The 14,627-nt window shown below is 40.3% G+C and overlaps 1 protein-coding gene across 2 annotated transcripts in view; it reads right to left on the bottom strand.

Annotated features, from left to right (window-relative positions):
• LOC113451625 (26S proteasome non-ATPase regulatory subunit 11-like) overlaps window positions 1-13,134 on the bottom strand; it is a 43,511-nt gene extending 30,377 nt beyond the window's left edge. Inside the window, exons 1-4 of one of the 2 annotated variants that reach the window (XM_026723005.2) lie at window positions 13,037-13,134; window positions 10,266-10,367; window positions 9,378-9,502; window positions 9,134-9,205 (exon numbers count right to left, since the gene is read on the bottom strand). In XM_026723005.2, the coding sequence (XP_026578790.1) occupies window positions 9,134-9,205; window positions 9,378-9,502; window positions 10,266-10,367; window positions 13,037-13,127 (390 nt within the window). In that variant the 5' untranslated portion in view covers window positions 13,128-13,134. The remainder of the gene's footprint in view (window positions 1-9,133; window positions 9,206-9,377; window positions 9,503-10,265; window positions 10,368-13,036) is intronic. The other variant, XM_087918893.1, reaches the window with a different exon arrangement.
• Window positions 13,135-14,627: the final 1,493 nt, after the last annotated feature.

Here is a 14,627-nt window from a genome sequence, read left to right as displayed (position 1 = left end):
TAACCCTCCTCTGCTCTTTGTATCTTGCATTGCTTTTACATTTATTCTGGGTTTTTTCCCTTGCCAAATAAATTTGAGGGTTGTTTTGTTGAGTTCTTGAAGAACTTTTGTGTAATTTAATTGGAATCGTTTGGAATAAATATAGAAATTTGGGGAGAATGTTCATTTTAATGGTGGCAATCCGCCTAATAGTGAAATTTGAAGTTTACTCCATGATTCTAAATCTTTCTTTACCTGATGTAACAATTTGTCATAATTATTTTCTTTAAGTGACTTACAGTGTGGTGTTAGCCAAATTCCTAGATATTTCACTTTCTTTGTCACTTGTATTTCCATTGTTCCTTCTAATTCTATTTTCTGTTTTTCTGTTAAATTTTTGGTCATTAATTTAGTTTTTTTCTTATTTATTTTAAGTCCTGCTACTGCTCCAAAATTCTCCAGTTCTTTCATCAATTTTAGTCCCCTAACTATTGGTTCTTCAATAAAGAAGATCATGTCGTCCGCAAATGCTTGCAATTTAAATTCCTCTTTCTTAACCGTTAATCCCTTTATATCTGGATTTTGCCTAATTCGTTAATAAAGTTTCTAATGATAATATGAAGAGCAGTGGGAGAGTGGGCAGCCCTGTCTCACTCCTTTTTCTATCTTTATTGGGCGGTGTGTTCCCGTTTATTATTATATTAGCTTGTTGTGTGTCATAAATAGTTTTAATATTTTCAAATTTGGTACCCAGATTCAAATTATAAATTTTTTGAATTAAAAATTGCCAATTCAGATTATCAAAAGCTTTCTCTGCATCTAAAAACATGAGTGCTACTTGTCTCTCAGGGTGGGCTTCATAAAATTCTAGTACATCTAATACTATTCTTAGATTATTCTTTATTTGCCTAGCTGGGAGGAATCCGTTTTGATCTTCATGTATATACAAGTTTAGCAGTCTTTTTAATCTGTTTGCTATAATAGAAGTAAAAATTTTATAATCAGTATTTAGAAGTGAAATCGGCCTATAATTGTTTATATATCTAGGATCTGTATCCTCCTTCAAGATCAACGAAATCAACGCCCCCCTCCATGAGTCCGGCATCCTGGCTGCTAGTAAACGTCATTAAAAACTTCCAACATAAATGGTCCAATTTGTTCTACTATACCCTTATAGAGCTCCCCTGGGATTCCATCTGGGCCTGGAGTTTTGTTATTTTTCTGGTTATCTATTGCTGATTTCAATTCCGATTCAGTAATGTCTTTATTTAATAGTTCTGCCATTTCTTCCCAATTACCTTATCTTTAACTTCATCTAAATAATTCCTTATTCTATCTTCACTAACCTCTTCTTTTTGTATAAATCTTCAAAGTATTTATGAATGATTTCTTTTTTCTGTTCTATTTCCTGGTATATATCTCCCTTGCTATCTATTAACTGATATATCATTCTCTTTTCTTTCTTTCTTTTAATTTATAAGATAGCCATCTTCCTGGCTTATTGGCATGTTCAAAATAGGTTTGTCTGGTCAAATTCAAATTTGTAATCATTTTCTCTTGTTCGATTAAATTCAATTTATGTTTAGCTATATTTATCTGATTTTGCAGTTTTGTATCTTTTGGAGTATTCTGTAGTAGAGTTTCTAGCTCCTTAATTCTTTGTTGTAGATTATTTTGCTGGGAATATTTTTCTTTATTTCTCTTGGCATTATAAGAGATTGTTATACCTCTTATTACCGCCTTCATTGTATCCCCATATATTTTGTTTTGTAGTTTCTCCATTATCGTTTTCTTTTATAAAAAAATTAATTCCTCCTTTAATTTATTGATGTATTCTTTCTCTTTTATTAATTGAGTGTTTAATGTCCACCTTTTCTTTGGTTTTGCCCTACCCTTCCATATTATCTGTATTGGGTTATGGTCTGCCCATTCATTGGGCAAAATTTCCACTTCTTTTTATTTCATTTGCTATTTCCCCATTCATCCATGCCATATCTATCCGTGTCCATGTTTGGTGGGGTTTTGAATAGAATGTAAACTGTTTTTTCTCAAGATGTAGTCTTCTCCATATATCTGTCAAATTAAACTCTTTCATCATTTCCCTGCAAATCTTAGGGTGTTCTCTTTTCCCCTTTCTATTTTTCCCGCCGTTGCTGTGGTCTTTTTGATATTCAACAATAGAATTGAAGTCCCCTATAATAAGGATGTTTTTTTGTTGCAATTCAACCATTTTTCCATATAGGTGTTTAAAAAACTCTTTTTGGTCCCCATTCGGGGCATAAATTACTACTAAAAGAATTGGGATGTCATTGATCCAGATCTGCAAAACCAGAGTCCTTCCTTCCGAATCCGACCATATTGACTCTGCTTTTAAATCCTCTTTTACATATACTGCAATTCCTTTCTTTTTACACTCGTCTGCTGGTGTGGTAAATAACTTTCCTAATTTCGGGCATTCTAAATATTTTTCATCTTTCTTCATTATGTGCGTTTCTTGTAGGCATATTATATCAGCCTTTTGTTTGATTAATTTAGTTAATATCCTTTTTCTTTTAATCGTTGAATTTAAACCGAACAAACAGCATTCTTGTATAGGTGTTCTTATTGTCCAGGTGTGTTGAGTGGGATGTAATGCTATGGAAACAGCATCCTCAGTGCTCCTGTTCTTGCTATAGGCAAATTGATAGGGGTCCAGTGTGATTGGGAGACAAGTTTTGAGGTGTGCCAGGACTAACCGCTCAAAGCACTTCATGATTGTAGATATAAGTGCTATAGGGCGGTAGTCGTTCAAACACTCTGGCTTGGAGTGTTTAGGCACCGGCACGATGGAAGTGGTCTTGAAACAAGTTGGTACAGTTGCTTGGGAAAGAGACAGATTAAAGATGTCAGTCAAAACCACAGACAGCTGTCCAGCACAGGCCCTGAGTACACGTCCTGGAATGCCATCGGGGCCTGCAGCTTTACGTGTGTTGATCCGACTCAAAACAGTGCAGACTTCAGTGATTGAAAGAGTGAGGGGCTGTAAGTCTACAGAGGGTCTGGTCTTGGTGGCTGTTTCCTGGTTGTCTAGTTCAAAACAAGCATAAAAAACATTCAGCTCATTGAGAAACAAGACATTAGCGGATGAAGAAGTAAGGCAGGCAGGCCTGTAGTCTGTGATATTCTGAATGCCCTGCCACATACATCGGGGATTGGAATTAGTGAAGTGATCCTCAATACTTAACCTGTAGCTACACATCGCTTTCTTGATGCTCCTTCTCAAATCAGCCCTGGATGCACTATAGGCCTGTCTGTCACCAGATCTAAAGGCAGCATCTCGGGCCCAGAGCAGGAGACGGACCTTCCTATTCATCCATGGCTTCTGATTGGGGTATATGGTAATCTGTTTTTCAGTTGTGACACTGTTAATTGTAAAGTTAATACACTGCTCAAAAAAATAAAGGGAACACAAAAATAAGACATCCTAGATCTGAATGAATGAAATATTCTTATTAAATACTTTGTTCATTACATAGTTGAATGTGCTGACAACAAAATCACACAAAAATTATCAATGGAAACCAAATTTAGCAACCCATGGAGGTCTGGATTTGGAGTTACACTCAAAATTAAAGTGGAAAAAAACACTACAGGCTGATCCAACTTTGATGTAATGTCCTTAAAACAAGTCAAAATGAGGTTCAGTAGTGTGTGTGGCCTCCATGTGCCTGTATGACCTCCCTACAATGCCTGGGCATGCTCCTGATGAGGTGGCGGATGGTCTTCTGAGGGATCTCCTCCCACACCTATACTAAAGCATCCCCCAACTCCTGGACAGTCTGTGGTGCAACGTGGTGTTGGTGGATGGAGCGAGACATGATGTCCCAGATGTGCTCAACTGGATTCAGGTCTGGGGAATGGGTGGGCCAGTCCATAGCATAAATGCCTTCGTCTTGCAGGAACTGCTGACACACTCCAGCCACATGAGGTCTAGCATTGTCCTGCATTAGGAGGAACCCAGGGCCAACCGCACCAGCACATGGTCTCACAAGGGGTCTGAGGATCTCATCTTGGTACCTAATGGCAGTCAGGCTACCTCTGGCGACCACATGAAGGGCTGTGTGGCCCCCTAAAGAAATGCCACCCCACACCATTACTGACCCACTGCCAAACCGGTCATGCTGGAGGATGTTGCAGGCAGCGGAACATTCTCCACGGCGTCTCCAGACCCTGTCACGTCTGTCACATGTGCTCAGTGTGAACCTGTTTTCATCTGTGAAGAGCACAGGGCGCCAGTGGTGAATTTGCCAGTCTTGGTGTTCTCTGGCAAATGCCAAACATCCTGCAGGGCTGTAAGCACAACCCCCACCTGTGGACATCGGGCCCTCATACCACCCTCATGGAGTCTGTTTCTGACCGTTTGAGCAGCCACATGCACATTTGTGGCCCGCTGGAGGTCATTTTGCAGGGCTCTGGCAGTGCTCCTCCTGTCCCTCCTTGCACAAAAGTGGAGGTAGCGGTCCCGATGCTGGGTTGTTGCCCTCCTACGGCCTCCTCCACATCTCCTGATGTACTGGCCTGTCTCCTGGTAGCGCCTCCATGCTCTGGACACTATGCTGACAGACACAGCAAACCTTCTTGCCACAGCTCACATTGATGTGCCATCCTGGATGAGCTGCACTACCTGAGCCACTTGTCTGGGTTGTAGACTCCGTCTCATGCTACCACTAGAGTGAAAGCACCGCCAGCATTCAAAAGTGACCAAACCATCAGCCAGAAAGCATAGGAACTGAGAAGTGGTCTGTGGTCACCACCTGCAGAACCACTCCTTTATTGGGGATGTCTTGCTAACTGCCTATGCTTTCCCCCTGTTGTCTATTCCATTTGCACAACAGCATGTGAAATTGATTGTCAATCAGTGTTGCTAACTAAGTGGACAGTTTGATTTCACAGAACTGTGATTGACTTGGAGTTACACTGTGTTGTTTAAGTGTTCCCTTTATTTTTTTGAGCAGTCTTTCATCCAAGACAGAAGAGGTATATTTATCAATGTCCATGTGAGACTCAGAGGTAGTTTGAGAAGCAAACATACTCCAGTCCGTATGCTGAAATCGGTCCTGCAGTATATTGTCCGATTCTTCCGGCCAAACTTTAATTGTAATCAGATACAGATAATCAGAGTTGGAAGGGACCTTGTAGGTCATCTAGTCCAAGCCCCCACCCAAGCGGGAGACCCTACACCATTTCTGACAAATGGCAGTCCAATCTCTTCTTGAAAGTCTCAAGTGATGGCACTCCCACAACTTCCGAGGGCAAGCTGTTCCACTGGTGGATTGTTCTCACTGTCAGAAAGTTTCTCCTTGTTTCCAGGTTAAATCTCTCCTTGTTCAGTTTCCATCCATTATTCCTTGTCTGGCCTACAGGAGCTTTAGAAAATAGCTTGACCCCTTCCTCCCTGTGGGAGCCCCTCAAATATTGGAAGACTGCTATCATGTCTCCCCTGGTCCTTCTCTTTACAAGACTAGCCAAGCCCAGTTCCTGTAACCGTTCGTTGTATGTTTTAGCCTCCAGTTCCCTAATCATCCTGGTTGCTCTCCTCCGTACTTTTTCTGGAGTCTCAACATCTTTTTTATAATGTGGTGACCAAAACTGGATGCAGTACTCTAGGTGTGGTCTTACTAAGGCTTTATAGAGTGGTATTAGTACCTCAACTTGATATTGACTGTATCCCTCTGTTAATACAACTAAGGATTACACTAGCTTTTTTGGTGGCTGCTGCACACTGCTGGCTCATGTTTAGCTGGTTGTCCACTAAGACTCCAAGATCCATCTCACAGTTATTGCTATTAAGCCTGGTTTCACCCAGTCTATATGTGTACCGTTAGTTTTTCTTGCCTAAGTGTAGGACTTTACTTTTCTCTACATTAAATTTCATTTTGTTAGATATGGCCCAGTGTTCTAGTCTGTCAAGATCCATCTGGATCTTGAGCCTATCTTCTTAGGTGTTAGCTATTCCTGCCAGCTTAGTATCATCTGCAAATTTGGTAAGTTCCCCTTCTATTCCCTCATAAAAGTCATTAATGAAGATATTGAAGAGTACTGGGCCAAAGACGGAACCTTGTGGCACCCCACTGCTTACTTCCCTCCATGTAGACTTAGACCCATTAAGGACTACTCGTTGGGTACGGTTTGCCAGCCAGTTGCAAGTCCATCTAGTGGTGGTGCTATCTATTCCACTTTTTTCTAGCTTACTAAGAAGTAGGTTGTGGTCTACTTTATTGAATGCCTTGCTGAAATCTAAATATATTATGTCCACAGTATTTTGCTGGTCTACTAATTTAGTCACTGTATTGAAGAATGAAATAAGATTGGATTGGCATGATCTGTTCTTAACAAACCCGTGCGGACTGCTAGTTATTACTTTACTTGTTTCTAGATGTTGTCAGATCTGTTTTTTTATTATCTTTTCCAGTATCTTCCCGGGTATTGATGTTAGGCTGATTGGTCTATACTTTCCTGGGTCCGGTTTTTTTCCTTTTTTGAAGATGGGAACCACATCAGCTCTTTTCCAGTCCTCTGGTAGTTCCCTGGTGCTCCAGGATTTTTGAAAGATATGGTGCAGTGGTTCTGAGATGACCTCTGCCAGCTCCTTTAAAACTCTGGGATGTAATCCATCAGGTCACAGTGATTTGTTTTCATCAAGATCAGACAGATGTTCTCTTACTATTTTTTTGCTTATTTTATCTTTTCATTCTGGTGTGTCTTTTACAGTTATGTTTTTGGTGGGTTGAGCTATAGTTTGTTTTTGCATGAAGACTGATGCAAAAAATGAGTTAAGGAGCTCTGCTTTCTCTTTGTTGCCTGTTACTTCCTTGCCGTCTTCTCTCCTTAGTGGACAAACTGCTTCCTTGATTTTTTTCTTGTTATTTATATGTTGGAAGAAACTTTTTTTATTATCTTTGACTTTTGTTGCAAGTCTTTGTTCATTCTGAGCCTTTGCTATCCTGACTTCGTCTTTGCAGATTCTGGCTATCTGCTGATATTCTGCCTTCGTTGTATGTCCTTCTTTCCATTTTTTGTACTTGTCCTTTTTTTCTTTCAATTTGCCAGAGAGATCTTTGTGTAGCCATGCTGGTTTCTTCTTGGATTTCTTGTTTTTCTTTCTCAGTGGTATTGTGCTGGTCTGGACTTCTATGATCATACTTTTTAGAGTTTCCCAAGATTCTTGAGTTGTTTTCCCTCTTTGGGATTTTCATCCATGGAATCTTTCCCAAGTTTTCTCTGAGTTTATTGAAATCAGCTCTTTTAAAATCCAGGACTCTGGTGTCATCATGTTGTTGCTTGTGTTTGTGTTATGTTGAATTCTAGTATGATATGGTCACTCTCACCCAAGGTTCCTGCAGTTTCAACTCCCTCTATCACTTCTTCTCTGTTTGTAAGAATTAAGTCCAGTATGGCTGTCCCTCTAGTTTCACCCTCTACCTTTTGGACAACAAAGTTGTCAGCTAGGTTGGTTAGGAACTTATTTGATTTCTCACTTGGTGCAGAATTAGTTTTCCAATTGATATCAGGATAATTGAAATCTCCCATTACTATTGTTGTGTGTTTCTTGCATAATCACAGAGGGTTTCACATGTTTAATGAGTGATGTGTATTTAGGGAGTAAAAAACAATGGGAGTTCGGACTGTCCCAGGTGGGGGAGAGAGAAGACTCTGTATGCATCTTCAACATTAGTGTAGACATGATCCAGTGTTTTATCCCCCTTTGTATAGCAAGAGATATTCTGATAAAATTTAGGGAGTACTGTTCTCAAGTTAGAGTGGTTAAAATCACCCCCAACAATGAAAGCTTTTATGACCTTTTTTGCCACAGTTAAGCGAATCACTGCCGTTATGTTAGTAACATGGTTGTTAAGTGAATCTAGTTTCCCCATTGACTTTGCTTGTCAGAAGATCGCAAAAGGGGACATGACCCTAGGAGACAGCAACCATCATAAATATGAGTCAGTTGCCAGGCCTCTGAATTTTGATCACGTGATCACGGGAATGCTGCAATGGTTATGTGAAAAATGGTCATAAGTCACTCTTTTCAGTGTGGTTGTAACTTCGAATGGTCACTAAATGAACTGTTGTAAGTCAAGGACTACCTGTAATTTAGAAATAAATCCTGTTCAAGGATTGGCAATGGTAGAACAGAAACATGGACTAAAGGCACACATTGAACAACATGCATTAACATGCTAGTAGAATTATCATTTCATTAATGCATTCATGTAGATAAGGTCTTACTTCAACCATAACAGGACACTCTTTAAGAAGCAAAAGATATTTGCATTATAAACTGGAGGAAACATTGCCAGTAATAACTTAAGAATATCTGTCATGCCCCTGTTGGAGTCTAATTCTGAGGGAGAGATGGAACAGGTGACAGGGAGTGGGAGTGTGGCTCCGGTGGTTGTGGAGGAAACTGGGGAAGGGCACAGGCCAGATGGGCATTTGGAGGAAGACCCAGGCCCATCCCCTCTTCTTCCTAGGGCACACAGGGAGGAGCGGATAAGGGAGAAATGTGAGTGGCGTGGTCTACGAGGAGGAAGGGGGCCTGATCCCCTTCATGAGCTGCAGCTGGGAGGTTTAAAAGGACAAACTGCGCATGGCAAAGTTGCAAGAAGCAAAGCGTGCATTCTTGTCGGAGCTTATCTGTGTTTTGGCTTCCTCCCAACTGTGGTTGCTGTGTTATCTGGTAGAAGTCTACAATTAATCATCCTTGCCTGCAGTAGTAATTCCTTCAATGTGGTTTGTGTTGGGTTTTTTATTTTGAATTAACTTTACTTTGGGTGCAGACTGCATTTACTCCCTCCATAAACTGTTTTTTTTTAAGAGTTTGATATCCACCTGAAGATAATTGAACATTGGAGCCAAGTTGGAGGCATTAAAGGGACTTTCTTCTATTTTTGTGACTTGGTTATTTTTGTGTAACACCCCGGATCACAATATCAGTCTGGAAGTTTATCATGCTCCAAACTAATACTTGAGAACATGCCATCGATAACCTAGAGAAAAAGCGATGACAAATGTTTGAGTATGGGTTTGAGTATGGCGTACTGGCATAGAGAATTGCAGGTTTCCAAACCCAAGTGCATCACTATATTAACTAAAATGGGCATGTCACACGTACCTCCAGAGCTTGGCGTAGGAACGTCCTCTTTTCCAATTTGGCCCATTCAATGCATTCAAGACAAAGGTCAACCTAACAGAAAAACTACATTCAATTATTTTTCTCCTATTTGTATCTTCACTGCTGTCATATCATTTTCGACATAAGCTGGCTCTGAATGTTTTACAAGAGGACTTTTCAGAAACAGCTGCCAACATTCTGAATTTGAAGTAGCATGCCTGTGCCTGAATTTCAGTTGTCTCACCTCTTGTCCTGTTGCAGCTTCCATGTCTAGGAATAGGTCTAGCAGGGACCGAACCAGACGGGCTGCCTTTGCCTTGCTAATGGAGTTCAAGAAAGGACGAACATACTTCAGAAGTCCTCCAAGCTCTGTATTGACAATAAAATAATCAAGTAGCAATATAGCTCAGGATATGAAATTGCATCATAATGCATTATAAAAGGTTATGGTCTTATTCTAGAAAAAGTGATCACATAGTTCTTAATTTCAGCAGTCAGTTATCTGAGACAGAAAAGGCATATTCATATAAACTAATTCTGATTTCCATTACATGTTTATTATAGGGGTCTTTCCCAAATGTGTAACTGAAATATGTCACTTTGCCTAATTGTTTCTCAACATTACTATTTCCTCCAGTTCTCTGAAATGTTTATTTCCTCAATTTATATGGCTACCCATTTACCAGGTGACTCTGGGCGACTAACACCACCATCAATATTCAAGAATAAAATCATCATGCAAAATACTGTGAAACAAATGGCTTATAAAACGTATTACACAGTAAGCTTCACTAAAAAAAAAAAAAATTAATAGTCCACTGAACACGTAGGGAGAAGTATAAAGTCTAATCCATTAACTCTAATGACTAGGTCACAAAATGGTTTGTTTGGGCTTAGAATGCAGTGTGAACCAAGTTAGTGTTTATAGTTTATGGCTTTATGAGATGTGTGAAGCCAGCCATAGTTAAATCACAATTTAACATGGAGAAACTGTGGTGGGAAAACGAAGAGGTTTAAACAGGATTATTTGATCAAGATCAATTTCAAATCACTGGTAGAAAAGAAAATCTCCCACTCGAGTATTTATTCCAGTTTTAGAAATACTATTAAATTGCTTAAAAATAGAATTTACCTTCTGCCTGTCCTGTCTTGGCCAAAAGACTCCCAAGTTCCAGAATGCTCTGTTCTTTGACTTGGACTGCTTCTTCATCATTCTCTTGAACATCACGTTTCACTGTGAAGATAAACATTTTAATAAGAGTATATTTCAAATGAAAGACTGTTTACAATTCTCTCAAACTTCCATTTTAAATTTAACTTGCTTCTTATAAGCCAAAAAGACCTGCCTGACAAATTATTCATTGTCTTGAACAAGGAGCAGAAAGATCCGCATCATGAGGCAGCTCATAAAATAGAATATTTATACAGTGTTTGATGTCAGCCCATTTGGTATTAATACTTACATCAGCATAAATATGGCTGCAACTATGAAATTAATCTTCACTCTCGAATGTGTTACTACTGTAAATAAGACAATGCATACAAAATTTTCCAACACTAAAAACAGGTATGCCACCAGTGCTAATTTTCATGAACAGGTACAAAACCACTGTTATTCAGAGAAGCCAAAACAGTAAGCTTGTTTCTTACAGTACCTGCACAGTGCAGCAGCTAACATTTAAGGCATGAATGAAATACAAACTTTTTGCTTGTGAGATCATCCAATTATCTTTAGCAATACTAAGGATAAATATCATATACTGACCAGAAATAAAAAAATACACATCCCCACTATAATCTATTATTGCTTACAAAAGGTTAATTGGCAGAATCATTCATTCCATCCTAATTTATCTTTCCATCCTGGGACAACTGATAATGGAAAGAACAGCATAACTGTCACCTATGACGGACTGCACTTAAAATTATAGAACTATAGGAAAAATAAAATGCTGTGTGGGTGACCTAAAATAATCTTAATGCCAACAGGAGCTGCTCTCAGGACACAACAGTTCCCAATAACAAAGTTACTGAGCAAAATTAATACTTCGTTTCCTATTTTCAGAATAATCAGAATATCATAAAATTCATTTTGTCCGAAGGCAAACACTCATTGTCAAGCACAGCACAGATGCATAGGAACCAATTCCCTGAATCAATCTTGTCTTCATAAGTTCTAGTAACTAACACCAGGATTCACCTAACACTGCAAGACCAGGGAACCTTCTGTGGACAGTGAAGGTGGAAGCAAGTTGCCCTTGGTGGTGTACTCATTTCTTTGCTGCTAGCAATCTCACAAAAAGTAAAAAACCTCTACAGCAGGTGTCCTGTACTCATATTTGTCTGAGCGCGGATGTTGTCTTACTGGCTGCTGTTACCAACTAACGTGTTCTACAGAAAATCAACTGGAATGTGATATAAAATGTATGAATTATATTAAGATGTGTAAGAGTATGTGCACAGAAGAAAAAAGGGTAGTTAATTACTCATTTTACAGAAAATTGGGATTGTCTCTTACCTCCCAATTTGGAAACCTACCCTTTCTGCAATGTTTTTAGAATTACATAATTAATTCAACCAAATTCCTTTTAGATAGGAACAAGGACAGTCCTAAAATAGGAACAAAAGCTTATTTAAAATCTAGTAGTTAACCATATGCCCTCATGAAGCCCATTAATGGGCATTAGGATAGTAGCCATCTTGTTTAATAGCAGCTGACATTTCTACATAACATATTTACCTATGTGGACGTACAGTAGACTTCTGGAACATGAATGTGCTCTAACCAGCAATACCCTCACACAGAAAAGGAAATGTCAGGAACATTCAAAGTGTGCTCCACCAACAACTTTATTCATGCTGCTTTACCATTTTTTCTATATCCAATTTCTGTATTAGCACTTTTTAGATCCATCACTTACTCCTCACATTAGCACTCCTACTGCCATGCCCTGACCATAACATTCTGTCTCCCTAAAAAGTCCACTTCTATTGCAGAGCATGTTTCCCCTTTTACTCTCTGTAGCAGAGCAGTCTTATCAAGCATACTATTAGCTAACAAGAAAATCCCAACTAAAAATGAATTAATAAAACATCCAGATATACTAATTTACACTTGTAAATAGTCTTTTCTACAATCAACAAGTAAAATGTTTCATGACATGTAAAATGCATTACCATGTACTGCTACTTGCCTGTCAAAATTAATGCTAAAAATACTGAATGAACATATTAAACAACTGGTAAAGCAAATGCAATGTACTCCCTTACATATTCACTGTGACCAAGAATCCACTCTCCATTCCCATTAGATCAACCTATATTTCAAGAACCCTCCAACTGATCATCAGCCTCATACACATTTCTCTGCCCTCTGTATACAATCGTCCGCTCGTTAGTGTCAGAGAAAGTTGTTTTTGAGTGGAGATTCAAGAGTGAAGCAGGCCTAACAGTCCGCTTAGGAAGTCAGACTAACCTAACTAGGTCAGGGCAAAGGCTAGAAAGTAGGTGAAAAGCGGCAGCAGAATCCATTCCTAGCGGACAAATCTGCCCGCTTAGCTTCTAATCATCAGACCACCCCTTCTGAATAAAAGCCAATATGACAGATCAGACAGCCCGCTTGGTGCTTTGAGGCCACCTGTTAGCCTCAACCCTCCCCTCAATCCCAGCATTTGTCTTCCAATCCCGACTTGCTTTCTCTATTTCCATGAAGCGATGCTGAATAACCCACTGAGCCTTCCCATTTCCAAATTCCTTTCTTAGCAGCTCCCGTTTTCCTTCGAAATTGCTCAGTGAGTCAGCAGTGGATCCAACTCAACCTGTCCAGGCCCATCATCAATTTCGTTGCACTATTGGCAGCCAGGTCATCTGCCAGTTTTCCACGTTTCGGCGGCCCCAACTCACCTATGGAGTGCAAAATGCCGATTGAGGCCTCGCGATCAGTGCTTAGCAAAGATTGGGCGCGCTGAAACTCCAAACCCGCCGCAGCCGCCATCTTAAGAGAAACGCCGGCCGGAACCACAGAGCCTTATTTTAACCGGAAACTGTCTCACTTCCTCCCCCTTCGACTTTGCTGCATCAAGCTACAATAATATAACGCAGTAGCGTTGGCTGGGAAATGTAGTCTTTTATGAACATCATAGGAATCAAGGGGGTGGGTTGCTAATGAAGCAATGAAAGCGGAGTGTACGAGTCCTAACTATCTACGCCCTACGCTAACTCAGCATCATACAAGTTCGTAGAATACGTAGATTGTACACACAAACACTTCCAACTGGGGACCGAAAATGATCTAGATGTTTACTCATTTTATAATGGTTATAGGTTATAACCAATGGTTAGCGCCAAACCCAGAGGAGGCATGCGGCAGGCCCCATTGGCCAGGGCAGGGGTCACCAACCTTTTGGACCTCGGGGACCACCAAACTGATAATTTTAAATCCCAGAGACCACTAACCAGTTCTGTGGGCGTGGCCAAATTTGTGGGTGTGGCTTGGTGGTCATGTGATTGCCTGGGCATGGCTTGTATGTAAATATATTTATATAAATATTATATTTATATTTATAAAAATATTGAATTTTTTATTAAAAAAACAAGTTTTACCCAAAATCAGGCAAAGCAGTCAGACAGATTGAGTTACTCACAGAATCATTCGTTGATCTATCTATCTGCCATCAGCTACCTGAGTCTGTCACATAAAATTTGCTTGCCATGAGTCTGCATTGAATAATAGAACCTTCAGTCCTAAGGGACTGATCTAAAGACTAGCTAGAAAGCAAGAAATCCAACCATTTCTTGCTTTCTAGCTAATCTAAATCTCCCGGCACAGCAGAACAGGTGATGGTCAGAAAAAGAAAAAAATAGCAACTTAGCAGGCAAGTTTGCAGGGTAAGGAGTGAGTGGGCGGTACAGCCTTGTGTTTCTGCACAGCCTGGATTAATTGCTTTGGGGGGGTGCTCTGGGGTTGACATTTCTCTGCAGCCCACCAAAATTTTCTCACAGCCCACCAATGGGCCATGGCCCACTGATTGGTGACCACTGAGCTAGATCATCATACACAGCTAGTCCCAACAGTTGTTTTTGTGTCTAATGGGGAAGAGGAAAAAGCTTGGCTTAATTATTCCCAAAACACATGATCCATACCAGGAGTGGGATTCAATTTTTTTTAACAACTGGTTCTGTAGGCGTGGGTTAGTTGGTGGGTGTGGCCTGGTGGTCATGTGACTGGGTGGCATGGCCAACTCAACATCACTCATGTCAAGGGGCGCTTCTCCTCGCCTGGCCTCTCATGACAGTGGGGATGCTGCAACGGTCATAAGTGTGAAAAATGTTGTCATGCCTCTGGTGGAGACTGACTCTGAGGAAGAGGAGGAACAGCCAACAGGGAATGGGAGTGTGGCTCCAGAGGTGGTGGAGGAGGCTGGGTGTTATGTCTTTGGAACTGGTTGGAGTCCCCAACCAGGTCCGCTGTTTGAGCGGGAGCACCAGCCGCTCC

This window comes from Pseudonaja textilis, unplaced genomic scaffold (genome assembly GCF_049901715.1).
Source record: "Pseudonaja textilis isolate UNSWEBS1 unplaced genomic scaffold, rPseTex1.2 PTEXSCF20, whole genome shotgun sequence".
In the NCBI taxonomy this organism is placed as follows: domain Eukaryota; kingdom Metazoa; phylum Chordata; class Lepidosauria; order Squamata; family Elapidae; genus Pseudonaja; species Pseudonaja textilis.
The sequence above is the reverse complement of the archived record's forward strand: the minus strand, read 5'-3'. Positions and strand labels throughout refer to the sequence as shown.